General features: G+C 43.7%; 1 protein-coding gene across 1 annotated transcript in view; it reads left to right on the top strand.

Moving 5' to 3' along the window:
- LOC110496093 (metabotropic glutamate receptor 3) overlaps positions 1 to 13,191 on the top strand; it is a 61,142-nt gene that overhangs the window by 16,965 nt on the left and 30,986 nt on the right. Inside the window, exons 3-5 of the mRNA XM_021571790.2 lie at positions 8,267 to 8,883; positions 9,510 to 9,653; positions 12,508 to 12,777. Coding sequence (XP_021427465.1) covers positions 8,563 to 8,883; positions 9,510 to 9,653; positions 12,508 to 12,777 — 735 coding nt within the window. The 5' untranslated portion in view covers positions 8,267 to 8,562. The remainder of the gene's footprint in view (positions 1 to 8,266; positions 8,884 to 9,509; positions 9,654 to 12,507; positions 12,778 to 13,191) is intronic.

The raw sequence follows: 13,191 nt of genomic DNA, 5'->3' as shown, positions 1-13,191 counted from the left end.
GTCTGAGCTAGTGAGCCCAGCCTGGCAAACCACACATGAACGGTGGCTGTCTAGCGAATCTTGCTGTCACAATCTCAGATGGATTTAGAGCTCTCAAAATGAAACCATTCAATATAATTTCATAGAATTGAAACAAGGCCACTTTTTCTTGGTCAAAGACGGACAAAATCACTTTGTGCTTAAAGTTAAAGTTGTAACAAGTCTGCACACATTTGAATGGTGTCTCTGTGCCGCTCAGTGGAGGTTTAGGAGATAATGATTTGTTGTCAGTTAAACGAAATAGTCACTAAGTATGATCATATTTATTTTACAGTAATAAGAAATGTGAAATAATTTATCATTTGATTGTTACTATATTTAGAATGCATTTCAGTAATTTCAAGCCCTATTGCCCACTTTTGTTGAATAGGAAAAAAATCATATATGATTTTTCATATTTTCATATTATTTTGTACTATGTACTTGAGCTTGTGTCCAAAAGTGAGTACACATCAGCAATTTATGTAAAACAATGACCAGAAAGGTGAGTTCCAGACCTTTCTATAATGATGCAACATTACCACTTCTTGTTAATGGCCATCTGATTAAAAATAATTACGTTTGGATATGTCTATTTAGGCAGAAATCTCATTTTTTAAAGAGCAAAGTTGGGTTGGTAATTGCTGGGTTATTGGTGCTGGGTAATTGAGGAATTGCACAGCAGGTCAGATCAGAAGACGGAAGGCGTAGCTTATTATGGGCAGGGCTTTCAGATATATATGTTTTTGGCCAACTGTGAGAGTAAGTCTAATCCCTGTTCATCTGTTTCTCTTGCATTGTTATCAAATGTTACTGTCGAACACTGAGAGTTATGAAGCTTCAATTAGCCTTATAGTAGCAAAGCGCATGCCCCACCCACCTGAGGATCTGTATTTTTCAAATCAAATGTCAAATCAAATCAAATGTTATTTGTCACATGCGCCGAATACCGTGAAATGCTTACTCACAAGCACTTAACCAACAATGCAGTTTAAGAAAATAGATATTTACTAAATAAACTAAAGTAAGTTTTTTTTTTAAATAACACAATAAAATAACTATCATTTAGGCTTTATACAGGGGGTACCGGGACGGTGTCAGTGTGCACGGGTACAGATTGGTCGAGGTCATTTGTACATGTAGGTAGGGGTAAAGTTATGCATAGATAATAAACAGCGAGTAGCAGCAGTGTAAAAACAAAGGGGGTGTCAATGCAAAATAGTCCGGGTGGCCATTTGACAAATTGTTCAGCAGTCGTATGGCTTGGGGGTAGAAAGTATTAAGGAGCCTTTTGGACCTAGACTTGGCGCTCCGGTACCGCTTGCCGTGCGGTAGCAGAGAGAACAGTCTATGACTTGGGTGACTGGAGTCTTTGAGAATTTATGAGGCCTTCCTCTGACACCACCTGGTTTAGAGGTCCTGGGTGGCAGGAAGCTTGACCCCAGGGATGTACTTGGCCGTACGCACTACCCTCTGTAGCGCCTTACGGTCAGATGCAGAGCAGTTGCCATACCAGTTGGGGATGCTCTCGATGGTGCAGCTGTAGAACTTTTTGAGGATCTGGGGACCCATGCCAAATCTTTTCAGTTTCCTGAGGGGGAAAAGATGTTGTCGTGCCCTCTTCACGACCGTCTTGGTGTTTTTAGACCATGATAGTTCGTTGGTGATGTGGACACCAAGGAACTTGAAACTCTCGACCCGCTCCACTACAGCCCCGTCCATGTTAATGGGTGCCTGTTTGGCTTGCCTTTTCCTGTAGTCCACAATCAGCTTCTTTGTCTTGCTCACATTGAGGGAGAGATTGTTGTCCTGGCACCACACTGCCAGGTCTCTGACCTCCTTCCTATAGACTGTCTCATCGTCGGTGATCAGGCCTACCACTGTTGTGTCGACTTAATGATGGTGTTGGGAGTCGTGTTTGGCCATGCAGTCATGGGGGAACAGGGAGTACCGGAGGGGACTAAGTGCACACCCCTGAGGGCCCCCAGTGTTGAGGATCACCGTGGCATATGTGTTATTGCCTACCCTTACCACCTGGGGGCTTTGTGGGCACTATGGTTTTGAACGCCGAGTTCCTTTTGTCCAGGTGGGAAAGGGCGTGCGATTGAGATTGTGTCACATGTGGATCTATTTCCTGTGTTTGAGGGGTACAAAATCCACTTGTCACTTAAATATCTCTGGATTTATTGGATTCATTTTACACCTGCGACTCTTTTTGCTCGTGCCTGTCGTTTTTTTCCCGTTTAATGTTACGACTGTGGAAATCAAATAAAATCAAATAACATTTTATTGGTCACATTCACGTGTTTAGCAGATGTTATTGCATGTGCAAATTATTGTGCTTCTAGTTCCAACAGTGCAGCAATATCTAACAAGTAATATCTAACAATTTCACAACATATACCCAATACACACAAATCTAAGTAAGGAATATATGGATGAGCAATGTCAGAGTGGCATTAACTAAGATACAGTAGAATAGTATAGAATACAGTATTTATATGAGATGAGTAATGCAAGATATGCAAACATTATTAAAGTGACATTAGTGCTAGTGTTCCATTTATTAAAGTGGCCAATGAGTATGTGTATATAGTAAGCAGCCTCACTGTGCTAGTGATGGCTATTTAACAGTCTGATGGCCTTGAGATAGAAGCTGTTTTTCAGTCTCTCGGTCTCCGCTTTGATGCACCTGTACTAACTTCGCTTTCTGGATGATAGCGGGGTGAACAAGCAGTGGCTCGTGTGGTTGTTTTCTTTGATGATCTTTTTGGCCTTCCTGTGACATCGGGTGCTATAGGTCTCCTGGAGGGCAGGTAGTTTGCCCCCGGTGATGCGTTGTGCAGACCTCACTATCCTCTGGAGAGGCTTGCGGTTGTGGGTGGTGCGTGTTTGTAATGACCTGTCAAACACAAACTGGCTGAAATGTGCTCAATGGAATACGTTGGATTTCCATTGAATCTGTAAGAATGCTAATGCTTCGTCTGGGATTTAACGCACCATCTCGACACACATGAGAAGAAAGATGACACTATTTTGATTGGTGTTAATTTTTTTTTAGAATTTAAAAAAGTAATAATTGAATACAGATTAAATGTTTAGATAGGTCTAATCGAGAGACAAGTGTGTTGATCTTCTTATCCGAGGGTATCCTGCTATTGACACACTTGTTGAATTATGAAAGAGAACATGACAACAACAGTAATTGAGGCAGTCTAGACAGCGCAGGAGAATGCAGGTAGGGTAGACAGAGCAGATAGGGTAGACAGCGCAGGAGAATGCGGGTAGGGTAGACAGAGCAGGTAGTGTAGACAGAGCAGGTAGGGTAGACAGAGCAGGTAGTGTAGACAAAGCAGGTAGGGTAGACAGAGGCAGTGTTTGGTGGACAGAGCAGGTAGGGTAGACAGAGCAGGTAGGGTAGACAGAGCAGGTAGGGTAGACAGAGCAGGTAGGGTAGACAGAGCAGGTAGTGTAGACAGAGCAGGTAGGGTTGACATAGCAGGTAGTGTAGACAGAGCAGGTAGGGTAGACAGCGCAGGTAGTGTAGACAGAGCAGGTAGGGTAGACAGAGCAGGTAGTGTAGACAGAGCAGGTAGGGTAGACAGAGCAGGTAGGTAGACAGAGCAGGTAGGGTAGACAGAGATAGTGTTTGGTGGACAGAGCAGGTAGGGTAGACAGCAGGTAGGGTAGACATGGCAGGTAGGGTAGACAGAGCAGGTAGTGTAGACAAAGCAGGTAGGGTAGACAGAGACAGTGTTTGGTGGACAGAGCAGGTAGGGTAGACAGAGCAGGTAGGGTAGACATAGCAGGTAGGGTAGACATAGCAGGTAGGGTAGACAGAGCAGGTAGTGTAGACATAGCAGGTAGGGTAGACAGAGCAGGTAGGGTAGACAGAGCAGGTAGGGTAGACAGAGCAGGTAGTGTAGACAGAGCAGGTAGTGTAGACAGAGCAGGTAGGGTAGACAGAGCAGGTAGTGTAGACAGAGCAGGTAGGTAGACAGAGCAGGTAGGGTAGACAGAGCAGGTAGGGTAGACATAGCAGGTAGTGTAGACAGAGCATGTAGGGTAGACAGAGCAGGTAGGGTAGACAGAGCAGGTAGGGTAGACAGAGCAGGTAGGGAAGACAGAGCAGGTAGGTAGACAGAGCAGGTAGGGTAGACAGAGCAGGTAGGGTAGACATAGCAGGTAGTGTAGACAGAGCAGGTAGGGTAGACAGAGCAGGTAGGGTAGACAGAGAGAGAGCAGGTAGGGTAGACAGAGCAGGTAGGATTACAGAGCAAGTAGGGTAGACAGAGACAGTGTTTGGTGGTTGCCATCGCAAATATGTGATTGGAACAGTAGCAACAGAACATATGATGCAACAAACACGTCTAAATAGCATTGTTGTCTGAAAAGCACCTAAACAATGTTTTGTACTGATGGGAAATAAAGGTCTTCACAACTTTATTCCTTAATTTTTACCTTTTATATTAAAAGATAAATGCGAGATAAATAAAAATACAGCCCATGGAAAGGGGAGTAACAACAGTTACAATCAAGTCAGTCGAGTGAACCATTCCTTCACCTCATTATAACATCTTTGGTCTGACAGATGTTTACGTGACAACCAGAATGCAATTGTATGATGTCAACAAACATAGAGCTACACATACACGACATGATCACCAGTATGTGGACACCTGCTCGTCGAACATCTCATTCCAAAATCATGGGCATTAATATGTGGTTGGTCCCCCCTTTGCTTCAATAACAGCCTCCACTCTTTTGGGAAGGCTTTCTACTAGACGTTGGAACATTGCTGCGGGGAATTGCTTCCATTCAGCAACAAGAGCATTAGTGAGGTCAGGCACTGATGTTGGGCAATTAAGCCTGGCTTGCAGTTGGCATTCCAAATCATCCCAAAGGTTGGAGTTGAGTTGAGGTTGGAGCTGGCTGCCTGATGGTGTAGCGTGATTCATCACTCCAGAGAACACATTTCCACTGCTCCAGAGTCCATTATGACAAAGCGAAAACAGGTTTTTAATAATGTTAGCAAATTTATAAAAAGCAGAAATACCTTATTTACATAAGTATTCAGACCCTTTGGTATGAGACTCGAAATTGAGCTCAGGTGCATCCTGTTTCCATTGATTCTCCTTGAGATGTTTCTAAAACTTGATAGAAGTCTACCTGTGGTAAATTCAGTTGATTGGACATGATTTGGAAAGGCACACAACAAACTGAACAAACAAGGGAGAAGGGCCTTGGTCAGGGAGGTGACCAAGAACCCGATGGTCACTCTGACAGAGCCCCATAGTTCCTCTGCAGCACTCCACCAATCAGGCCTTAATGGTAGAGTGGCCAGACGGAAGCCACTCCTCCATAAAAGCCAAATGACAGCCCGCTTGGAGTTTGTCTAAAGGACTCTCAGACCAACAAGATTCTCTGGCCTGATGAAACCAAGATTGAACTATTTGGCCTGGCACCATCCCTACAGTGAAGCATGGTGGTAGCAGCATCATGCTCTGGGGATGTTTTTCAGAGGCAGGGACAGCCAGACTAGTCAGGATCGAGTGAAAGAGGAAACGAGCAAAGTACAGAATTATCCTTGATGAAAACCTGCTACAGGACCTCAGACTGGGGCAAAGGTTCAACTTCCAACAACCCTAAGCACACAGCCAAGACAACGCAGGAGTGGCTTTGGAACAAGTCTCTGAATGTCCTTGAGTGGCCCAGCCAGAGCCCGAACTTGAACCCCATCTAACATCTCTGGAGAAACCTGAAAAAAGCTGTGCAGCAATGGTCCCCATCCAACCTGACAGAGCTTGAGAGGATCTGCAGAGAAGAATGGCAGAAACTCCCCAAATACAGGTGTGCCAAGCTTATAGCATCATACCCAAGAAGACTCGAGGCTGTAATCGCTGCCCAAGGTGCTTCAACAAGGGACTGAGTAAAGGGTCTGAATACTTATGTACATGTGATTTTTTTATTTTTTTTATACATTTGCAAAAATGTCTAAAAGCATGTTTATTCTTTGTCTGTATATGGTGTTTGTGTAGATTGATGTGGGGAATTATTTTTAAGGCTGTAACGTAACAAAATGTGGAAACATTTAAGAGGTATAAATACTTTCCGAATGCACTGTACTTTTGTATATATAGTGTATTAATGCAACATGTAAAGTGTTGATCCCATGCTTCATGAGCTGAAATAAAAAATTCCAGAAAAGTTTTATACTCACAAAAAGATTATTTCTCAAAAGATTTGGGGCACTAATTTGTTTACATCCCTGTAAATTAGCATTTCTCCCAGTCTGAGTCTGAGGTCCTAAGCGCTCTGTAGCAGGTTTTCATCAAGGATAACTCTGTACTTTGCTCTGTTCCTCTTTCCCTCGATCCTGACTAGTCTGCCTGTCCCTGTCTCTGAAAAACATCCCCAGAGCATGATGCTGCCCCCATGCTTCACTGTAGGGATGCTGCCACCACCATGCTTCACTGTAGGGATGGTGCCATAGCAAGAAGCTGATTAAACAATATGATCATTACACAGGTGCACCTTGTGCTGGGGACAATAAAAGGCTACTCTGAAATGTGCAGTTTTTGTCACACAACACAATGCCACAGATGTCGCAAGTTTTGAGGAAGCGTGCAATTTGCATGCTGACTGCCGGAATGTCCACCAGAGCTGTTGCCAGATAATTTAATGTTAATTTCTTTAGCAGAAGCAGAACCTTTAGCAGAACCTCCTACGGCGTTTTAGAGAATTTGGCAGTATGTCCAACCAGCCTCACAACCGCAGACCACACAATTGCATTTTATCGATGGCAATTTACCCCTTGTTTCGGCATGATAATGCAAGGCCCCATGTTGCAAGGAACTGTACATTTCCCAGTTCTTTTATGGCCTGAATACTGTACTTACCAGACATGTCATTGAGCATGCCTGGGATGCTCTAGATCGATGTGCATGACAACGTATTCCAGTTCCGCCAATATCCAGCAACTTCACGCAGCCATTGAAGAGAAGTGGGACATGTATCTGTCTTTCTGTCCAATATTTACCCAGCACTGGTTTACCAAATAACCCACATTTTGTTGTTTTTAACCCAGCATTCTTTAGAGTGTACTGTTTGGGACTACCTGAACATAAAGTACAAAAGGAGTACATTGATAGTAGTGTGTTTTATACCTAGCAGTGTTGGATTCAGATTAGAGTGTATACGCAGAAACAGCCCCTTGCAGTATCAGAGCTCAGAGTTGACTCCGTCTCAGAGACGCTTTTATCCTCCTACCTGCTGACACACACTCACATACATGCATTCATGCTCGCATGCACACTCACACACACACTCATGCATGCATTTATGTCACACATACACATTCTCTCTCTCTCTCTTGGGTTCAGACTGATTTTGAAGACAGTACTCAGATCATACATAGTTAACACTTCTCTCTCTTTCTCTCTAGCTCTGGTGTGTTGAAGGAACATATGTGTTGTAAGGCATTAGGTTGTTGGTTGTGAAGAAACAGTGGTACTAGTTATGCTGCTTGGTAGATAGTCTGGGCTTAGGGAGACAGAGGGAGCTTTAGTTGAGGAGATAGTATCAGCTCGGTCGCACACACGCACGCACACACACAGACTCACACACACACACACACACACACACACACACACACACACACACACACACACACACACACACACACACACACACACACACACACACACACACACACTCACACACACACACACACACACACACACACACACACACACAGACACACACACACACACACACACACAGCGGTGGCATCAGAACACTGGGCTTTTATATCTGCATGCCATCTGAACAGACTTATCCTGATACAGCCACAGGCATACACACACACGCATACTCACATGCACACACGGTATTGCGCAGTAGGAAGAGTAACAGAGTTTGCTGCAGTAGAGAGAGATTGGGGAAAGAGGGCAAGAGAAGGAGGCAGAAATAGGGCGAGATAAAGGGAGAGAAGTGGAGAGTGAGAGGGGGGGGGCAACATTCTCCAAATCCATTTAGTCATGGTCTGACTGTTTGTGAAGTAAACATTACTGTCAGCTCTTGTTAACAATACCCCAAAACTCTCCCAAAACTCTCACATCTTTGAGACCAGCAGAAAACATTGAGTTTGTCACCTGTACTGTAGATACATTGGGCTTTTTTAGTTGTTTAGCCTGATCTCTTGCTATTCTGTCACCCCCCCCCCCCCCCCCCCTCTTCTCTCCTTTAGAAGGTCTGATGTCCAGACTCTGTGCTCTTCCATGTATGGTCCAGTGGAACTCTCCTTGACCATTAGATGGACTACAAACAGTTCCAGCAGTTACTGCGGCCGCACCTCAAAACTCCCTTACCTTGACCCTTGACCCCTTAGCTTTAAACCCTCACCCCTGACCCATACTCTTAGCCTCTAGCCCCTCACTCCTCCTAATCCTTAACCTTACTCCCCCTCTCCCTTCCCTCCCTCCCTCCCTTCCTTCCTCTCATCTCTTGTCCTCTCCTGACCTTTCCTCTCCTCCCCTCTCCACCATGTTATCCCGTATCACCACAGTCCTCTTAGCTGTTTTGTGTCGATGTGTGCTGGTGTCTCTCGGGGTGGACCCCCCTCACCCCCGTCGCGAGATCCGGATCGAGGGTGACCTGGTTCTGGGGGGGCTGTTCCCAGTCCATGAGAAGGGGGGAGGGATAGAGGAGTGTGGGAGGGTGAACGAGGACAGGGGGATCCAGAGGTTGGAGGCCATGCTGTTTGCTATAGACAGGATCAACTCTGATCCTACTCTACTGCCTGGAGTCAGTCTGGGAGTTCACATACTGGACACCTGTTCTAGAGATACATACGCACTGGAACAGGTTGGTGAGCACTCACACACATACGCACCCACACACATACGCACCCACACCCACACACACCCACACACATACGCACCCACACACATACGCACCCACACACACACACAACCACACACAACCACACGCAACCACACACATACACACCCACACACATACGCACAAACAACCACACACACTTTTTATTGCTTCCTGCTTTTTCTATCTGAGCATAATGAGCTTGACCTTGACATCACAAAAGTAAAACCTTTTCTTTCAAAATATTTGAAAATATTAGATTTACATTTTCAGTTAGTTTTTATTGAGTGTATGTACATGGGTGTGTGTGTGTGTGCGTGTGTGTGTGTGTGTGTGTGCGTGGACTTGTTTAACGATACTTGTTGTGGCCAGAAGTACCCACAATAATAGTAAACAAACACACATTTGACCAACTGGGGACATTTTGTTAGTCCCCACAAGGTCAAATGGTATTTCTAGGGGGTTTTAGAGTTGAGGTTAGAATTAGTGTTAGTGTTAGAATTAGGTTTAGGGTTAGGTTAGGGAAAATAGGATTTTGAATGAGACTGAATTGTTTCCCCACAAGGTTAGTTATACAAGACTGGGTGTGTGTGTGTGTGTGTACTCCCCAGGCGCTGGAGTTTGTACGTGCGTCTCTGACCAAGGTGGACGATACAGAGTTTATCTGTCCTGATGGATCCTACGCGCTACAGGACGACAGTCCCCTGGCAATCGCTGGAGTTATAGGAGGATCCTATAGCAGCGTGTCTATACAGGTAACACACCAACAAGATCTCATAGTTTGACACGTTTTGACTTCAGTATTCAACGTTTGATCATGGGGTTAATTTTAGGCATTCATTCCGAAGTTAAGGTAAAGGTTAAGGTTTGGAATAGTGTTAAAACAGAAACAATTGGACGGCTAAGTTTAGGCTTTAATTCTGAATAGTTAAGCTAAGGGTTCATGTTTGGGATAGGGAATTGTTGTAGCACTCATCGTTGCCCCTAGTGGCGGGTTTTGAAGGCATCACCCGACATCCTGGACAATCGTTGAATATCACCTTGGATCTCGAGTGACCTGGCTGAACAAATCAAATCAAATTGTATTTGTCACATGCACCGAATACAACAGGTGTAGTAGACCTTACAGTGAAATGCTTACTTACAAGCCCTTAACCAACAATGCATTTTTAAGAAAATACCTGAAAAAAGTAAGCGATATTACAGTAACAAATAATTAAAGAACAGCTTTAAAAGAACAGACACAAGTACCACACATGCACGCACACACACACACACACACACACACACACACACACACACACACACACACAAACAAACAAATCCATTCACACACATCCATATGTGTGAATATATATATATATATATATATATATATATATATATATATATATATATATATATATGTATATATATATATACATATATCCACATCCAATACATATGGTATTGTGACAGAGTAAGGTGATTTGCATAGTTCAGCATAAATCCTACTCTTCTTCTCCTCTGCACAGCAAAATCAATGGTGTACATTTAACTCTTAAAAATTGAACTATGTTGCAGACTTTCAACTCTTATTAAAGTGTTAAACTTGATTGTGGTGTTTGCATGGCTCTATTGTAGAGTAATACGCACCACCTACAGAGCAAAAAATAAGACTGGATTTATAGTAAACTGGTCCCACTTTGCTTAGTGCTGACACTGTTACATTTTCTTAATGTAACATCTGTAAATCATTGTAAATCATTGTTGGGTGTTGTTTTAACACTGTATGGTGTAAACCCTAATTAGCAATTCCCCAGTGTGTCTCTCTTTTTGAGTGAGTTGTAGAGTTACCACCCATGACAGTATATGTTAGTGACAGAGACATGGTTATTGATTTTTTTCATTTTAAAGGCCTGTGGCTTTCACCAAGTGAGTACCTGGGTGAACGCTATTGTAAAAACTAAACTTTTATACAAATATCGTATTAGAAGGCCTTACTTTGATGGTTTAGTTTTAGCCTAACACAGTGGTGTTAAGAAACTCCTGGTTTACAGGTCACTCTCCAAAGTGTAAAACAATAACTCTGGTTATTAAAACCAACACTGGGGATTGTTTTACACCACTGAGTGTTAATTTCAACTCTGGCCAATTTGCTGTGTGTGACTGTACGAAGTATCCTCTTCTTTCCTTTCCTCTCCTCTCCTCCCTTCCTCTACTCCATTAGACCCAAATCCCTAATCTCTCAATGTATCTCTCCCTCCAACTCTCCCTCTGTTTTTCCTCAATCTCTCTTTTGTCTTGCTCTCTCTCCTACACCATCTCTTCCTCCCTATCTCACTCTTTGTATTAAAGGCCCAGTGCAGTCTAAAACATGATTTCCTATGTTTTATATACATTTCCACAATGATGTTGGAATAATACTGTGAAATTGTGAGAATTATGATAATACCCTTATAGTTTAAGAGCTGTTTGAAAAGACTGCCTGAAATTTCAGCCTGTTTTGGTGGGATGGAGTTTTGGCCTGCCTGGTAACATCAATAAGAAAGACAGCTCCAAACCTCTAGTTTGAAAACAGATAGTTTTCAGTTTTTCCCTCGCCACTCAGACCATTCCCAGACAGTCGCTTGCTAAGATGATACATTTTAATTGAAAACAATCACAGGAAAGTACTTAATTGTTACCCAGAAATGATTTGATGTTGAGATAAAAATGGCTGCATTGGGCCACTGGGGAGAGCCCAGTGTATTCTGACCTCAGCCCACTCTCCTCCTCTCTCATTGTTATCCATCCATCGCTTTTTTTTTCATCACACACAATTAGTCCTTGTTTTCTCTGGGCTGACAGTTATTGTTGTTGTTAGGCCTCAGAGCAGTCTGTGTGTGTGTGTGTGTGTGTGTGTGTGTGTGTGTGTGTGTGTGTGTGTGTGTGTGTGTGTGTGTGTGCGTGCGTGCGTGCGTGCGTGTGAGAGAGAGTGTGTTTTCCTATACAACCATAGAGGTAAACACTGACGCCTAGCAGCCATTTGTGAAGTAACAACATCTGACCCACGTAACATGCTGTCGCTACACACGCTCTCAGTCCACACACCTGCACACATTACTGGAATGTATTTCCCATGTTTACATCATAGTATCATAATAATATGATTAGATAGAGAAACACGTCAGTATATCCATCTGTACAGTGCGCGTGTTTGTGAATGTGGCTGTGTGTGCGTGCAAGTGTGTTTTAATCTCCTGGATTATTAATCTAATGAGGTGCTGACATGTTTTCAAAACTTCACAGAGTTGTGCTGTGAATTAAATGAAATATAGACGAGCCACATAACCATGCCCTAACTGGATTAAACATGAGCTAAACCAACACAGCTGTACTGTGTGTGTGTGTGCGTGTGTGCGTGCGTGTGTGTGTGCGTGTGCATGCGTGTGTGTGTGCGTATGTGTAAAATCAGGAGAACGTGACCATAAGGAAGGGAATATATATATGGACCCCAGCCCTGATGTCCAACACTAATGGATGCATTTGCTCTTTATTGACTGTGTGTGTGTGTTTATGCAAGTGTGTGTGTGCATCATCATCTGTGTGTGTGTCTGTTTCTCACATCTTTCTGCCTCTCTCTCCCAGGTGGCCAACCTACTGCGCCTCTTCCAGATCCCTCAGATCAGCTATGCCTCCACCAGTGCCAAGCTCAGTGACAAGACGCGCTATGACTACTTTGCCCGCACGGTGCCCCCTGACTTCTACCAGGCCAAAGCCATGGCAGAGATCCTGCGGCTGTTCAACTGGACCTACGTGTCCACGGTGGCATCAGAGGGAGACTACGGAGAGACGGGCATAGAGGCTTTCGAACAGGAAGCACGTATGAGGAACATCTGCATCGCTACCTCTGAGAAGGTAGGAAGAAATAGGAGTTTAGATAGGGTTGTCTGGAGATTATATACTGTAGGTAGATTGACAGTGAAGGAGATAGGGTTGTCAGGAGATTATATACTGTAGGTAGATTGACAGTGAAGGAGATAGGATTGTCACGAGATTATATATGTAGATTGACAGTGAAGGAGATAGGGTTGTCTGGAGATTATATACTGTAGGTAGATTGACAGTGAAGGAGATAGGATTGTCACGAGATTATATATGTAGATTGACAGTGAAGGAGATAGGGTTGTCAGGAGATTATATAGGTCGATTGACAGTGAAGGAGATAGGGTTGTCAGGAGATTATATGGGTAGATTAACAGTGAAGGAGATAGGGTTGTCAGGGGATTACATAGGTAGATTGACAGTGAAGGAGATAGGGTTGTCAGGGGA

The sequence above is a fragment of the Oncorhynchus mykiss genome, chromosome 2 (assembly GCF_013265735.2).
Source record: "Oncorhynchus mykiss isolate Arlee chromosome 2, USDA_OmykA_1.1, whole genome shotgun sequence".
NCBI classification, from domain to species: domain Eukaryota; kingdom Metazoa; phylum Chordata; class Actinopteri; order Salmoniformes; family Salmonidae; genus Oncorhynchus; species Oncorhynchus mykiss.
This window is presented reverse-complemented; position numbering and strand designations above follow the sequence as displayed.